The sequence below is a fragment of the Tamandua tetradactyla genome, chromosome 9 (genome assembly GCF_023851605.1).
Source record: "Tamandua tetradactyla isolate mTamTet1 chromosome 9, mTamTet1.pri, whole genome shotgun sequence".
Classification (NCBI taxonomy): domain Eukaryota; kingdom Metazoa; phylum Chordata; class Mammalia; order Pilosa; family Myrmecophagidae; genus Tamandua; species Tamandua tetradactyla.
In genome coordinates, this window is record NC_135335.1 from 87,522,418 (window position 1) to 87,539,918 (window position 17,501).

General features: G+C 34.4%; 1 protein-coding gene across 5 annotated transcripts in view; it reads left to right on the forward strand.

The window, feature by feature from the left end:
* WDR70 (WD repeat domain 70) overlaps nt 1–17,501 on the forward strand; it is a 516,692-nt gene that overhangs the window by 270,316 nt on the left and 228,875 nt on the right. For all 5 annotated transcript variants that reach the window (XM_077117003.1, XM_077117005.1, XM_077117006.1 and 2 more), the window contains one exon: nt 525–601. In XM_077117003.1, coding sequence (XP_076973118.1) covers nt 525–601 — 77 coding nt within the window. The remainder of the gene's footprint in view (nt 1–524; nt 602–17,501) is intronic.

Genomic DNA, 17,501 nt, shown 5'->3' on the forward strand with positions numbered 1-17,501 from the left:
TGTGGAGTTTACATTTTAGAATGGAGGAAACAATTTAAAAATTTTAATACATATATGAACAAGATGACTAAAAGAGTGACGAATCTGTGGAGGTAGTGAAAAAGAGTAATGAGATAGCGATGGGAGGAGCTACTGAAAATATGTTAGCGAAGGCCTCTCTTTATTAGATCTGAAACATGATTTGTAAGGAGCCAGACAGATAAAGATCTGGGAGCAGAATTCTGGCATAGAGAGTAACAGGTACAAAGGCTCCAAGATAGGAACAAACTTGGCATGAAAGAGAAAATGGAGCATAGGGAGTAAAAAATAGGAAAACAGCCCTTGTTTCTAAGGATCTCTGAGTCTACTGGTGAAATTAAAGTGGAGTAGAAACTTATGAGATAAAATGAGGATAAAATAAGGTCAATTTGTAAGTAAACTAAGTGTGCATTTGGGTGACTAACATGTTTAATGTTTAAAATGTCAGTTTCTGCTCAGTTTGTTTTATATTTCTAAAAAAATTTTTTTTATCTTCATTTTTCAAGGGTCACACAGCAATGCTTCATACTGGTTCATGGCACCCCAAAATAAAGGGAGAATTTATGACTTGCTCAAATGATGCGTGAGTATGGCTGATAATTCATCTAATACATTCATATCTTTAAATATTATTTTAACTTTTGTGTTTTAAAATGCTTGGCAGTGGGTGGGCCACAGTGGCTCACTGGAAGAGTTCTCGCCTGCCGTGCCAGAGACCTGGGTTCGTTTCCCCATGCCTGCCTGTGTGAAAAAAACAAAAAAATAAAAATGCTTGCCAGTAAAGTAGGAAATAGAGTTATTCGGAATCCTCATGTTTGTATATTCTTGTTCTTAACTTTGATTTAGCTGATAATGTAAGGTTTAATTAAGTAAATATGAAAATGGGAGTTGGGATAAATTTCAGTAGAGTTTATCAGGGAACATGTTGATCAGATTGATGCTACTAAGTAGATTCAAATAGCTATAAAATTGTGACTAATCTGTTAATTTTTTATGGTATGTATAAAGTAAAGACTGATTTCCATCTAAGTCTAATTACTAATGTAAGCTAATGTAAGTTAAATGATTATTATTATTATTATTTTATTTTATTTTATTTTTTTTACATGAGCAGGCACCGGAAATCGAACCCGGGTCCTTGGGCATGGCAGGCAAGCATTCTTGCCTGCTGAGCCACCGTGGCCCGCCCAAGTGATTATTTTTTGAACGGAATAACGCCAAGATAGATTTAAATTGTTATTAAATTGTGTTGGTCTAAGACTCAAGAATATCACAGAGAATAGCTGAACAGCTTTTTTCCTGCCTTGTTATTGTATGATTCATTTTAGATATTAAGCATAGTTCATAAGAATATACTATTTATAATATTACTGAGAAAATTAACATGCAAAGCCTTATAAATTAAAAAACATAGATGGTGTTATTTATGTAAATACTATTTTTTATAACCTTTTTGTTCTCAGATTATTTTGTCTTTCATCTTTTAGCTCTCCAATGTTTATAAATGCATCATGGGCCTTCAGAATTGCCGTTTATATTCTTGGATATTTTATATTTTCTGAAATTAATTTTTAGAATGAAATGAAAGACATAATTTCACTTCCATAGTGCAATTAAAAAATTAACCTGATTTAAAAGGAACTGAAATGTGGTGATCTACAAATGGGAATGTGACTGAAAACAAGAATATGTTTGATTAAAATTTCTGGTAAAGAGAATTATACTGTTAATTCTTTTTTTTTTTTTCATCTTAGTCCTATTAGTAGCATAATTATCTTTACAGATACTTAAAGTTACACTCCTTCAGCATTAGGAAATAAAATTTAAGAGCTGATTAAATTAATAGAATGCCACAAACAAGTAAGGTATATTCTAGGAATGCAAGGATATTTTACCACTAGGAAATATTACCATTAAGTAATTGAACAATGAATGATGAAAGATCATATGGCTTTAACATATAATAAAAGTAACATTTGATAAAATTTAGTAGTCTTTTCCAATAAATGTTCTATTATGAATAGGAAGAAACTACTTAAATCTGATAAAAAAAAGTATCTGCCAAAATTGGAAGTAAACCATATATTAAAAATTGGAGAATTGAAGCTACCTGAATCTAAATAGGAAACAAAACAGAGATTTCTACAACTGTGATGCAGCATAGGTTTAGAGACTTTATACAATGCAATAAGATAAGAAAATGGATAATTGATATCAATGTTGTAAGAGAAGAACAAACACACTATTAAAGCACAGGGAATCCAGGCTGCTCTAGTTAAAAGATTTAACTGAATAAAGCAGTTGGAAAAAAATTTTTGTTTTCAGAAATATTTAAGAATGAGTCTGAATGATGGGTTCTAATACTTGCTAACACAATAACTTTTATGAGCTCTATGGCAGCTTTCCCATATTGATTTCCAGGTTATGTAAATCAGATGTAGTTTGATGAAAGACATTCCATGGTCATAGAAATTTAAGAAACTTTGAATGTTATGTTGCAAAGCTTAGAATCCCCAGTAAATATTTGACCTTTTCTTGGCCTCTGATTCTGGATAGTAATTAGTTACAGGCTAAGCTGTGGGAGAACAACCCGTTTCACTCAACAAATATAGCATGCTCACTGTTCAATCTACCTCTCTGCCCACATAGGGCTTACTTTCCAGTGGAGGTGGGTGCTAGGAGACACACAAGGCATAGAAATTTTATAGTTTTATGTAGTAATAGGTGTTAAAATAAAGCTGAAAACAGAGACTAGGAGAGAAGGATTTGCTGCACGTACAGTATTCAGGGAAAGCCTCTGAGAAAGTGACCTTTTCTTTCTTTCTTTTTTTTTTTTTTTTCTGTTGTCAGGTACTTTGTATTTGTCACAAAGGTGATGGTGATCCATTAATAGATACATACACGGGTTACAAATCCCTTTTGTGAAAGAAAATAATACAGAAACTCGCCTCATAAAGAACACTCTTCAGTATTCTCTCCGTTGAAGAGACGTATTCCCCTGGCCTTGAAGCCCCTAAGAAAGCTAGCAAGGAGGGCACCCCAGTGATGATGCTACTGCACTGTCTGATTGTGGTGAGGGTCATGACAGGTGCTCTGCTTTTAGGGGTTTGCCTTTATACCTCTGGACTAGCTCTAATTGAAAAGCTTGGAGCCTTTCTGGATCTGCAAGAGGAGTGACCTGATGCAGCCAAGGATAAAGTAGATTGAGCCCTGAGACTGTTTCCTCGGTCTCTTTTATCAACTTGAAAGTTGATGTGGGTACCCCGCACATTCATAAGCAAAAACTAAACAAGAAAACCTGTTCTGGATTAAATCGAAGATCAGTATCAGGCATCTCTAAGATCTGATCAACATAAGTAGGTCTGGGTTTTACGTGTTCCCATAGTTGCTTAGAAATCTGGTATTTCTTTTACATGCTAGATGTATGTCCCCCTTCTGTGTAAGGGGGCAGATTATATTGAAAACAGTTATGATTTATTTAGTATCTACTATAGATAAGACAAATTATTTTATATTTACTTTCTTTAATCCTTATAACATCCCACAGGATCTTATTATCCTTGTTTTATAGACTGGCAAACTAAAGCTCTGAGATGTCAAGTGACTTCTTATAGGTCTTGTAGTTGGCTAGGGTTTTAACTCAGGTCTGTTTTGTTCCACTGTCGCTTAAAACACAAGCCTGCTTCTGCATATCTTCAGTGTAGTTTGGTAAATCAGATCCAGAGGTGCCTTTAAAAATTGTGTGAGTCACAGATCAGCTCTTCTAAGATGAATGTTTCTATTTTCAATAGATATCCCCCCATATATATCTGTTTTAGTGATACTATTCTTCTGGGTGTGGACAGGGGGATATCATCTTGCTTAGTTACTTTGGAGTATATTATACAAGGAGGCAATTTCACATATATGACAGGAAGCAGTATTACCTAAAGCTAAGCAGTCTATCTGTACTTTGAATTGAGATTTTTTTTAATGGTCATAAGCTTGACTTCTCTTTAGGACATTTGGACTTGCATTTAATTGGCAAGAAATATTGCACTCCTGGAAATTTTAGGGACTACAATCTTGATCTTATTGCTTTTCAATAGCTACTACTAGTGCTTGGTTGAGAAATGTTATTTGGGAAAATTGCTTGAAGGTTGTATAGTGCATTCATTCTTCTAGATGCTTTAAATCTATCTTTTGATTAAGTCAAATCAGGAGAGAGCTCATTGTTCATTGTTGTATAACTGTCCCCTTTACCATTCCCTTTAGAATACTTTAACTAAACTTAGCTCTGGTGCCACCATCCTAAAAGAGCTATCTTAAGAAATAGTCCAGTGTTCTTTATGCCTCCCATTATTTACTTCTTTGTTTGGACACTCCTTAGAGTCAAATGCTGTCAACATATTTAGCTCCGTATTTCTAAATAATAACCTTCTGGTATTTCTTGATTTTTAGATTTTGGGCAATTTCTTTGAAGATTTAGCTACTTGCCACTTCCCTTTTATTATTGTATAAATGTTATTTTATATTGTAACAGGTAAGATACTAAAGTCTTTCCAGTCTTATACAATTTGTTTTATTTATTGGAGCTAAAAATTGCTCTCCTCCCACTTAAAAAATTTTTTTGTTCTTAATTTTTCCCACCCTTCTGGCAGCCATATAATGTGTGGCATGGTCTATTTTAGATCTGTCTTAGAGCCCTGTGTCTTCCTGTTCCATTTTGGACTGGTTGCTGAATAGGCTAGCTGCCCAGATGTCCTAGGGGTTTCTTTTATCACTATCCTGGGAATTCCCTTCACTTGCCTTCTGCCTTGCAGCCCCTCTTTTCTGGATCCATCTTAGTTTGCCAGACTGCATGGCAGATACCACACAATGGATTGGCTTAACAACAGGAATTTATTGGCTCACCTTTTGGAAGACTAGAAGTCCATAATCAAGGCGTCAGCCAGGACATGTTTCTTCCCCCAGCGTCTGTAGCATTCTAGTGCTGGCTTGCTACAGTCCTTGGAGTTTCTTGGCTTGCATCTCTGCTTCCCATCACATGGTGATTTCTTTCTCATGTGCTGTTCTCATTTCCGCTGACTTTTTTGGCTTCTAGGTCCTCCCTTGGCTTTCTCTGACTCATTGTTTCTGAATTTCTTCTGCTTATGAAGGACTCTAGTAATATGGATTAAGACCAATCCTGATTTTGTTGAGTTATGCCTTAAATAATACATCTTTGAAAGGTCCTATTGATAGTGGTTTTACATCCACAAGAATGCAAATTAAGATTAAGAACATCTTTCTTTGGGCTACATAATTCAGCCTACCAGAGGATCTTCAGTATTTTTTGGTTTACTCCTTAATTTTGGTAGAGCATATACTCTAGAAATTTTTTAAGGAAAGATGAATGTGAGAAATTTTTTAGACTTCTGCATATCTGAAAATCTCTTCATTTTACTTTCAAATTTCATTGATAATTTGATTTGGTAACAAATTTTAGTTTGGAAATCATTTTCTTTCAGAATTGCATAGCATTGTTCCATTGTCTTTGAGCAGTTAAGGTTTTTGTTAAGAAGTCTAATGTCTTTACAGTTTTTTTCCCAATATGTTTATCTCTGTGGAGCTTTTAGGTTCTCCTCTTTATTGATATTTTGAAACTAGTGCCATGGGATGTATCTATTTTACAGAGTATAGATGTACCACAGTTTTGTTTCTCTGTTTCCATTTGAGGGACAGTTTGGGTGTTTCCAGTTTTTAGTGATTACTAACACAGCTGTTAGAAACATCTGCATACAGATTTTTTTGAGTATGAATATAGATTTTCATTTCATTTTGAGTATGAATATAGATTTTCATTTCATTTGGGTAAATACCCAGAAGTAAGATTGCTGGGCCAAGTGCTAAATGTATGTTGAATGTATTTGAAACTGCTAAACTGTTCCCCATAGTGATTCTATTATTTTGCATTTTTCCCAGCAATGTATGATAATTCCAATGCCCTATGCTTAATTTTTAATCTTGACCATTTTTTCTCTTACATTTAAGAAGTCCTTCCCTATCTGAAGGTCCCAGATATATTCTTCCATTGGCATTTTAGTTTTGTCTTTGATTTAGGTATTTAATTGATCCATGCTTTGTATTTTGCTTTAAATAGGTATTTGACTTAACTTTTCTTCATGTAAGCCAGTTTCCCCTATATCACTTCCAAACAACAGCTCCTCTCCCCAGTATTTCCACTTTACATATAACAAGTTCTCACATATCTGTATACTTGTTTCTGATTTCTTTATTCTGTTTATCTGCTTGGAGGTTTCTGCCCTGGTACTATATATCTCTTTTATTAGTAGTTTTTAGTATGTGTTAAAGTCTGGTAGAAAAAACCTCTGCTTATTGTTATTCTTTATCAACATTGACTTACGTGTTTTTGCACCTTTATTATTCCAAGTTTTGAATAAGTTGGTCAAATTTCTCAAAGAAAAATTTTTTGATGTTTTGATTGACAGACAGTACAATGAGTTTACAGATCAGATTGGGGAGAATTGACATTTTTTTAATGATAAGAATTTCTTCTTTATCTATGAACATGGCATATCCCTGTATTTATTCATCTTCCTACAATGTTCTTTATAGTATAATTTTAAAATGTTCTCAATTATTTACTGTTGGAGAGGAATACATTTTATAAGTTGATCTTATATTTGATAATCATGCTGAATTCTCTTTTTGGTTCCAATAGTTTATGTGTTGATTCTCTGGTGTTTTTGTTGTTGATAATGAGATGCTTCTTAAATAAAAGCACTTTCTCACTTTCCTTCCAACCCTTCTACATCCTCTTATTTTTAAATATTTTTTCTTATATGTTGGCCAAGTCCCCATTACTATGTTGAGCTGTCAGGGCGGTTAACAGACATCTTGGGATTTTTAAAGAGAATAATTTTTTTTCCATTTAAGTATTATGGAAAATAACTTTATTAAAATGAATAAATTTCATTTCCAATTTTGTCATAGATGTTGAACTTCATCAAACGCTTTTACTGAATATTTTGATGTAATCATTTTTCCTTTCAATCTATTAATATGGTGAAGTATGTTGATACATTTCTCTGATAATAAACCATTCTTTCATTCCTTTAAGGAACCCTATTTGATCACCTTGTAATTTAACAAAAATGTATTACTTTATTCAGGGAAATTTATTTTATATAGGATTTTAATTTTATATTGACAAGTGAAAGGGGACTTTTTTTTTTCCTTTTTGCTTTGTTTTTATTGGGTTTTGGAACCAAGATCATATTATCCTCTTAAATTAAAGCAGGTTTCTGTCTTCTTCTATTAGTTGTCACCTGCGTTCAAATTCCCTGTTTCTGCAGAAGATAGATTTTATAACCTTGTCTGTAAAGTCAGTCCTCATTGGACCTCCAAGGTCATCCAACATTTTGAATTAAAATCCAAACCCAGGGTTGTTATATAGAAATTATCAGGTTTGTTTTGTTTTTTGACTACAGTTGCTCAGATTTTTTTCTGAAAAAGTGTATTTATTAAATTAAGACATTTTAGAAGTAAGCAGTAGCAATTTAGTAGGAAGTGCTTTTATGTAACAGCTTTTTACTGGAAAATATCTGTGATATAAGGTTAAATATATTCATATTGCATCTTGGTTGAGTTCTCCCAAAAAGGGAAAGGTGAGTAAACCTGGACGTTTAAACATAGGAAGTGGGAAGGAAAGGCAAAGGAGCACAAGAATGTGGTCTAGGAGCCAAAAAGTATATCTTGGTATAGGTAACAAAAGTTTAAAATGATTTTGTTTTCTTTTTGCTATTTAAAGATTAAACAAAAGCCTACATGGAGTATTGCTAAGATTTATAAATGGCAAAGAATTGACAGCTGATTATAATCTATATCCTCAAGATAAAACAGTAAAATATTTAAAGACTCAGGGCCCAGAAGAAATATACTTGAGTTACTGACCCAGAACAAATATATTTGAGTTACTGAAAGAATGCTTGTGTGTGTGGCCCTAAATCTTTGAATGTTCATTCCTCTCATAATTAAAAATGTCAGCTTCGTCTTAAATCTCAAGTTCTGAACTTATCCTACAGTTGATAAATCATTCTTTTTCTATAATAATTATTCTTTATAACCTAACCAAAAATAAATAGGTTTGACCATCATTTTACAGGATTTTTCACATATCCTTTTACATAAATTTGAGATGTTTTCAGAAATAGTTCCTAACTAGAACTTAGGATGAAAAAGTGCTACATGATATCTTTTGTAATGAAGATGATATGATAACGATCAAAAGCAGATTGTCTGTCTGATGTAGTCAAATGAAGAATTTCTAAGAATTTCTTTGAATTAGAGGTTCAAATATAGAAAGAGAGTTTATTGCTAAGCATGAAGCAGGAGATCAGATGGCCTATTGCCCTAAAAATCTGTTGTCCCCAAACTGCAGTATCTCTGGGAGTTTTATAGTATCAAAAGATGGGCAGGTTTTAGGAGAATGAGTACAATGATTAGAGATGACAAAGTTAGAGGTGATTTAATTTTTGAGCATGTGCAGATTGATTACATGCTTAGCCACAGAACATATGTAAGAAAATGATGGCCTTAATATGATGATAGGTATGGCTTTTAGTATTATAATGAGGTATAGGTCACTCATAGGTTTAAGTTCATGCTACTGTCCATGTCAGGTGGGCCAATTTTGGATAGCTGTATCTAGCAAGATAGCTTTGCATTTGGGATGGGTTTGTTCTGGGCTGACTCATGGCCTTCATTAATAGACATTAGGGGCTGTTCTAGTGATCATAAGACTTTAAAGTTGAAAACCAGAAGTAGAAGGTAAAAGTAGGGATCAGTCACAAGGTTTTCACCATCTCAAGATAAAGGCTGTATAGTGAAACAGTCATTATCAGAGATCAAGGCAGCCTGTTTACAGTTCAGTAATTTCAAATATTTCCTCCTGGCTATTCTATACTAGAACATAAAGAAGAAATATTTATATAATGATTCAGTAATCATAATCATTTGTTAAATCCTAACTTCTCAATTTCAGATATACCGATATTTTCTTGCTCTTTATGAGTATATATGTTGTATGTGTTGCTATTTTCTTTTTTAGAAATTTACTTAATAATTTATTAAGAATTTTTTATGCACCAAATGTTGCTTAAAGTGTATGTAACCCAGCCCAAATATTTTCTCTACCAGTTTGTTTGGTAATAGTCATAATTCCTAGAGATTATTATTAAAGACTTTCCTTTGTGCAAGTAGGAATCATAGAATATTGGAAATGAAAAGGATCTAACTACCACTCAGCCATTGCCTTACTTTCCAAAAGAGAAACTTAGTTTCCTATGCTTGTTTATCTTATTTGTGGCAGAGTAGTTCCTTCACTCTGACCAGGTTAACTCCTATTCATTGTGCTTCCCATTTCAGTGGTCTACCTCCTTTTTTTTTTTTTAACATGGGCAGGCACCAGGAATCAAACCCGGGTCTTCTGGCATGGCAGGCAAGCATTCTTGCCTGCTGAGCCACTGTGGCCCGCCCTCTACCTGCTTTTGAGTGTCCTAACTAAAGAACTGATTGCTTTGGAAATGAATGGAAAGGCAGTCCTTTACCATTAAGAACTTGTGAATGATTTTTTTTTCTACTAATGAATGATTAATCAGTAAAAAGTTCAGTGGTAGGGAATTGTGTTTTTTGGTGGGGGGAGGATACATGACAAAAGCCTCCAACTATTTACGTTTCAGAAAAGATCTTGAATAACTTTTGTGTGTGTGTGTGCTTATTTTTTAGTTTTGTGAATTTTCATCATCTCCCCAGTATTTGTTATTATAGAATGACCCTGTCTGTTTTTCTGTAGTAACCCACTGTGAAAACGTCTGCACGTTTCATGCAGAGGGGCCAGCCTCTCTAGAACTCCATCTCCCTATCCTGTATTATTGACAGCCCCTTCCAACATGAAAAAGCTAGAATGGGCATAGCCCACATACCCCTAAAGAGTGGAGAAAGATCAAAGGTGATGGTAGAGTTATACAGTTTAATGAGTGAGTATGATTGCTGAATCATTATATTGATATTTTTTTTAGTCTCCAGTGTCTTAGAGCAGCTAGAAGTAAAAACCTAAAATTCTGGAATTGTAACCATTACCAAACTCTGAAATTTGTTCTACAACTAATTGTTGTGATGTGCTTTGAAATTTATTGCTTTTGGGTATATTTGTTATTTTTCACAAAAAAAGTTGATTGTGATGATAAAAAAAAATTATGTGTTTATAAAAACAATGTCTGCACATTTCATAGGCTTTAAGGAGAAGGAAAGAGCAGAAAAATAGTATCTCCTTCCCTACTTCGGAGAGGGAAACTATGGAGAGATATGTGGGCACCAGCAGGGCCCTTGGTAACAAACAAACAAACAAAAAAGGTAGGCACAGAGAAAGCAAGTCTAGGTGCAGGAAAACTAGTGGATATCACAAAATAACAACAGGACTCATTTATTATGATCAGTTGTGAAAAATGACCCCTAAGTACTGGGTGAGTCTCTGAGGGCTAGAGTCCTATAATAGTAACTGAAATAACAGCTATTTTTAATCAAAGTGAGACCAATTTTTACTTCAGCCTGCAATAATTTGGGGAAAGTCAGACTGCATATGGAATCTTAAAAACATTTACCAGCAATGGCAACAGATAGAGCATTTAAGAAAGGGCCTACACTTCTTGCTTGGGAGAATCAGTGTAAGCTTTACACAAGAGTTTGAAATACATGTGTGATGTAAATTCATTTTGTAGAAAAGGGGGGTCATTTTGTAGAAAAGGAGGGAAGTGTTGATGGGGGGGGAATAGATTTATAGAAGAGTAAAGGGAAATCCTAATTTGAACCCTCAAATATATTGCCATCTGGAATATGCAAACTATAGAGTAAACCCTCATTAGCTGATGTTATTATCTACATGAAAAAGACATTTCGTATTTAGAGTTTATTTTATAGACTATGAGATGAGTATTCGGAGACATTAAAATATAGTCAGTTTGCTTTTCTTTTGGAAAAACAACTGAATGTCATGAAATGTCAGTATCATGGAAGAGAGAAAACATAGGGAGCTGCCCTAGGTTAAAGGAGCCTAAAGATTCATGGCAACCAAGTGTAATTTGATTTGTGAATGTTGAGTTGATCTTATCCCCCCCACCTCCAAAAAAAATGAGAGAAAGGAATAACCCAACAACAACTATAAAGAGAAATTTTGGCAGCAATTGAAGAAATTTGAATATTAGGTTGTGGGGCAGATTGTTTGCAAAAATTGTCAAAATTCTTTCATCCTTCCTTGAATCCGGGCCTTTTAGGATGTGACTTTGCAATTCCTCCCATTAAGATATGGAGCTGTTTCCCACTCAGTGAATCTGGGCTGGCCAATAGAATGTGGCATAAATGATGGTATGCTACTTCTGAGCTTACACTTCTTAAGGATTTGCATGTTCTGATCTCTTTGGGATTCCTGCCATCTCCATCTGATTAAGTCCTGGCTGACCTGCTGAAGTAGGTGGAGGAGAGCTAGTTGTCCCAACTAAGGGATTCCAGACCAACCTATAGCCATCCAACTTCCAAATTTGTGAAAGAACCCTTATCATAGACACATGAGTTAGCTCAGCCAGGACAGAACCACCCAGCTGACCTGTAGACTCATAAGCAATAATTTGTCTGTTGTTTTATGCCATTGAACTTTGGGGGATGCTTTGTTATGTATCATTTGTTAACTGATACAGATGATATTATTGAATTGTGTTATGTAAAAGAATATCTTTATCTGTAGGAGATCCCGTCAGAATTTAGGTGTGAATTATCCTGTGGTATGTAACTTTCAAGTGGTATGGCAAAAATAAAGTGTGTGTGTGGGTGTGTGTATATATAGATATGGAGGGAGGATGAGAGTGCTAGAATGTAGCTATGGCAAAATATTAGTTTGTGATCAAGCTAAAGGGTATATAAGCAATTATTGCTTTATTCTTTTAACTTCCTTGAAGTTTTACAAAATAAAACATTGAAGGATTTTCTAAATTGTGGTTTTTGGGGATGTCATTGCTCCGTCCCTACTTTTCTTTCTTTAAAAGTTGATCATTAAACAGAAAAAATCGTCCATTTTTTCCATTTAATCAAGTTTTTTTCTTGGATATGTTTTTAGTATAATTTAAGTTTCTCCATGTCAATACCTCCATCGATTGTGAGATTCTTGAAGTCAAGTACTGTCTGCACTGGATTATACCATCAGGATTTCCTCAGTATGTATACACACTTGCAGAGCTAGTACCTTTAGGATTTCTTGTTGAGAAAGAGTTCCATGGTCCTCCTCTTGGAGGGTATGCAGTACAGAAGAGTAAGTACAAACAGATGCTTGAAAATCTATTAAAGAAACCAACATTCCCTGGGCAAATCCATTAACTCCCTTTCCCCCACAGCCAATAACTCTTGTTATACCCTGGGTATATTATTCCCAAGAATACACTTTAGGAAATGAAGATTGCCAATGTAAATACTTTGATGGGTGGAACTCAGTAAATTATAAATGCTTTTCTTCTTTTTTTTTGGTTGCACCTTGAAAAGATGAAGAATGATGCAGTTAAAAAGTGTGGCATTGCATAATGGAAAATACATGTACTTTATAGTATAAAACAGAGGAACATGGATTTGAATCCATACTCTAGTACACTAGCCATGAATTTGAGCAAGAATTTACCACTGAGTTTGATTCCAACAAAATGGGATAATACTTGATTCACAGAATTGTAAACCTAATTAAATGTGTAAGGCCTTGCACATAGTTGGTGTTCATGCATACAATTTGCTGATTTATTGTAGACTGGATTAAAGGCTGCATATAGTTTTCAGGCTTCAGTTTAGAGTTTCTCTCACATCATGACAAGCATCTCCTATTTTGGAGAATGTGTAGGGCATGTTGTATCTCATATACTTTGCTGAAAGTCTGCTAAGAAGATTCCATCTGATTTTTGTGATCATAGTATATGTAAATATAATTATAAAATTCTCTGTGGAATGTTGATTCACATAAATGGATCACAGAAAAGTAAACTTTTCTGTAACTGAAGGTTTTTATGTTCTATTTTAAGTATCTGGGAGTGAGTGGGTAGGGGAAATATGCTGGTTTCCTACATTATTCCTAAGTGTTTTGAATAAAATTTAGCATCTTTGTAATTTATAAATTACTACATTGTGGTTTATTTTACCCCAGAAATGTCTTGGCACATTTAAGCTTATTTACAGCTTTTTGAGTTCTTGACTGCTGGTTTTATCTTTGGGTTTCCCCTTTCTGTTAATTGTTACTTCTCAGTGCTGTTGTTGGTGTGATGGTAGTCTAAAGAAGTAATTCAGTCTCTTGCCTTCATTTTTCAGTTTCTAATAAGCTGTGAGCTGGGGTGGATGAATAAGAGCCAAGCTTTTTAGAATGGATGTGGAAGGGATAAGCCTTTAGCATAGTGTATGATTTTTTTTTTTTCATATTTTTTTTTATTAATTAAAAAAAGAATTAACAAAACAATTAGAAATCATTTCAATGTACATGTACAATCAGTAATTCTTAATAACATCACATAGTTGCATATTCATCATTTCTTAGTACATTTGCATCGATTTAGAAAAAGAGATAAAAAGACAACAGAATAAGAATTAAAACAATAATAGAAAGAAAAAAAAACAAAAAAAACAAAAACAAAAAACCTATACCTCACATGCAGCTTCATTCAGTGTTTTAACATAATTGCATTACAATTGGGTAGTATTGTGCTGTCCATTTCTGAGTTTTTATATCCAGTCCCGTTGTACAGTCTGTATCCCTTCATCTCCAATTATCCCTTCTCTTTTTTTTTTTTTTAATTAACAGAAAAAAAGAAATTAACCCAACATTTAGAGATCATACCATTCTACACATGCAATCATTAATTCTTAACATCATCACATAGCTGCATGATCATCATTTCTTAGTACATTTGCATTGGTTTAGAAGAACTAGCAACATAACCGAAAAAGATATAGAGAATAAAATTAATATAGAGAAAAAAATAAAAGTAATAATAGTAAAATCAAAACAAAACAACACAAAACAAAACAAAAACCTATAGCTCAGATGCAGCTTCATTCAGTGTTTTAACATGATTACTTTACAATTAGGTATTATTGTGCTGTCCATTTTTGAGTTTTTGTATCTAGTCCTGTTGCACAGTCTGTATCCCTTCAGCTTCAATTACCCATTGTCTTACCCTGTTTCTAACTCCTGCTGAACTCTGTTACCAATGACATATTTCAAGTTTGTTCTCGAATGTCCGTTCACATCAGTGGGACCATACAGTATTTGTCCTTTAGTTTTTGGCTGGACTCACTCAGCATAATGTTCTCTAGGTCCATCCATGTTATTACATGGTTCATAAGTTTATCTTGTCTTAAAGCTGCATAATATTCCATCGTATGTATATACCACAGTTTGTTTAGCCACTCTTCTGTTGATGGAGATTTTGGCTGTTTCCATCTCTTTGCAATTGTAAATAATGCTGCTATAAACATTGGTGTGCAAATGTCCGTTTGTGTCTTTGCCCTTAAGTCCTTTGAGTAGATACCTAGCAATGGTATTGCTGGGTCGTATGGCAATTCTATATTCAGCTTTTTGAGGAACCGCCAAACTGCCTTCCACAGTGGTTGCACCCTTTGACATTCCCACCAACAGTGGATAAGTGTGCCTCTTTCTCCGCATCCTCTCCAGCACTTGTCATTTTCTGTTTTGTTGATAATGGCCATTCTGGTGGGTGTGAGATGATATCTCATTGTGGTTTTGATTTGCATTTCTCTAATGGCCAGGGACATTGAGCATCTCTTCATGTGCCTCTTGGCCATCCGTATTTCCTCTTCTGAGAGGTGTCTGTTCAAGTCTTTTTCCCATTTTGTAATTGGGTTGGCTGTCTTTTTGTTGTTGAGATGAACAATCTCTTTATAAATTCTGGATACTAGACCTTTATCTGATATATCATTTCCAAATATTGTCTCCCATTGTGAAGGCTGTCTTTCTACTTTCTTGATGAAGTTCTTTGATGCACAAAAGTGTTTAATTTTGAGGAGTTCCCATTTATTTATTTCCTTCTTCAGTGCTCTTGCTTTAGGTTTAAGGTCCATAAAACCGCCTCCAGTTGTAAGATCCATAAGATATCTCCCTACATTTTCCTCTAACTGTTTTATGGTCTTAGACCTAATGTTTAGATCTTTGATCCATTTTGAGTTAACTTTTGTATAGGGTGTGAGAGATGGGTCTTCTTTCATTCTTTTGCATATGGATATCCAGTTCTCTAGGCACCATTTATTGAAGAGACTGTTTTGTCCCAGGTGAGTTGGCTTGACTGCCTTATCAAAGATCAAATGTCCATAGATGAGAGGGTCTATATCTGAGCACTCTATTCGATTCCATTGGTCGATATATCTATCTTTGTGCCAATACCATGCTGTTTTGACCACTGTGGCTTCATAATATGCCTTAAAGTCAGGCAGCGCGAGACCTCCAGCTTCGTTTTTTTTCCTCAAGATGTTTTTAGCAATTCGGGGCACCCTGCCCTTCCAGATAAATTTGCTTATTGGTTTTTCTATTTCTGAAAAATAAGTTGTTGGGATTTTGATTGGTATTGCATTGAATCTGTAAATCAATTTAGGTAGGATTGACATCTTAACTATATTTAGTCTTCCAATCCATGAACACGGTATGCCCTTCCATCTATTTAGGTCTTCTGTGATTTCTTTTAGCAGTTTTTTGTAGTTTTCTTTATATAGGTTTTTTGTCTCTTTAGTTAAATTTATTCCTAGGTATTTTATTCTTTTAGTTGCAATTGTAAATGGGATTCGTTTCTTGATTTCCCCCTCAGCTTGTTCATTACTAGTGTATAGAAATGCTACAGATTTTTGAATGTTGATCTTGTAACCTGCTACTTTGCTGTACTCATTTATTAGCTCTAGTAGTTTTGTTGTGGATTTTTCCGGGTTTTCGACGTATAGTATCATATCGTCTGCAAACAGTGATAGTTTTACTTCTTCCTTTCCAATTTTGATGCCTTGTATTTCTTTTTCTTGTCTAATTGCTCTGGCTAGAACTTCCAACACAATGTTGAATAATAGTGGTGATAGTGGACATCCTTGTCTTGTTCCTGATCTTAGGGGGAAAGTTTTCAATTTTTCCCCATTGAGGATGATATTAGCTGTGGGTTTTTCATATATTCCCTCTATCATTTTAAGGAAGTTCCCTTGTATTCCTATTTTTTGAAGTGTTTTCAACAGGAAAGGATGTTGAATCTTGTCGAATGCCTTCTCTGCATCAATTGAGATGATCATGTGATTTTTCTGCTTTGATTTGTTGATGTGGTGTATTACATTAATTGATTTTCTTATGTTGAACCATCCTTGCATACCTGGGATGAATCCTACTTGGTCATGATGTATAATTCTTTTAATGTGTTGTTGGATACGATTTGCTAGAATTTTATTGAGGATTTTTGCATCTGTATTCATTAGAGAGATTGGTCTGTAGTTTTCTTTTTTTGTAATATCTTTGCCTGGTTTTGGTATGAGGGTGATGTTGGCTTCATAGAATGAATTAGGTAGTTTTCCCTCCACTTCGATTTTTTTGAAGAGTTTGAAGAGAATTGGTACTAATTCTTTCTGGAACGTTTGGTAGAATTCACATGTGAAGCCATCTGGTCCTGGACTTTTCTTTTTAGGAAGCTTTTGAATGACTAATTCAATTTCTTTACTTGTGATTGGTTTGTTGAGGTCATCTATGTCTTCTTGAGTCAAAGTTGGTTGTTCATGTCTTTCCAGGAACCCGTCCATTTCCTCTAAATTGTTGTATTTATTAGCGTAAAGTTGTTCATAGTATCCTGTTATTACCTCCTTTATTTCTGTGAGGTCAGTAGTTATGTCTCCTCTTCCATTTCTGATCTTATTTATTTGCATCCTCTCTCTTCTTCTTTTTGTCAATCTTGCTAAGGGCCCATCAATCTTATTGATTTTCTCATAGAACCAACTTCTGGCCTTATTGATTTTCTCTATTGTTTTCATGTTTTCAATTTCATTTATTTGTGCTCTAATCTTTGTTATTTCTTTCCTTTTGCTTGCTTTGGGGTTAGCTTGCTGTTCTTTCTCCAGTTCTTCCAAATGGATAGTTAATTCCTGAATTTTTGCCTTTTCTTCTTTTCTGATATAGGCATTTAGAGCAATAAATTTCCCTCTTAGCACTGCCTTTGCTGCGTCCCATAAGTTTTGATATGTTGTGTTTTCATTTTCATTCGCCTCGAGGTATTTGCTAATTTCTCTTGCAATATCTTCTTTGACCCAGTCGTTGTTTAGGAGTGTGTTGTTGAGCCTCCACGTATTTGTGAATTTTCTGGCACTCTGCCTATTATTGATTTCCAACATCATTCCTTTATGGTCTGAGAAAGTGTTGTGTAAGATTTCAATCTTTTTAAATTTGTTAA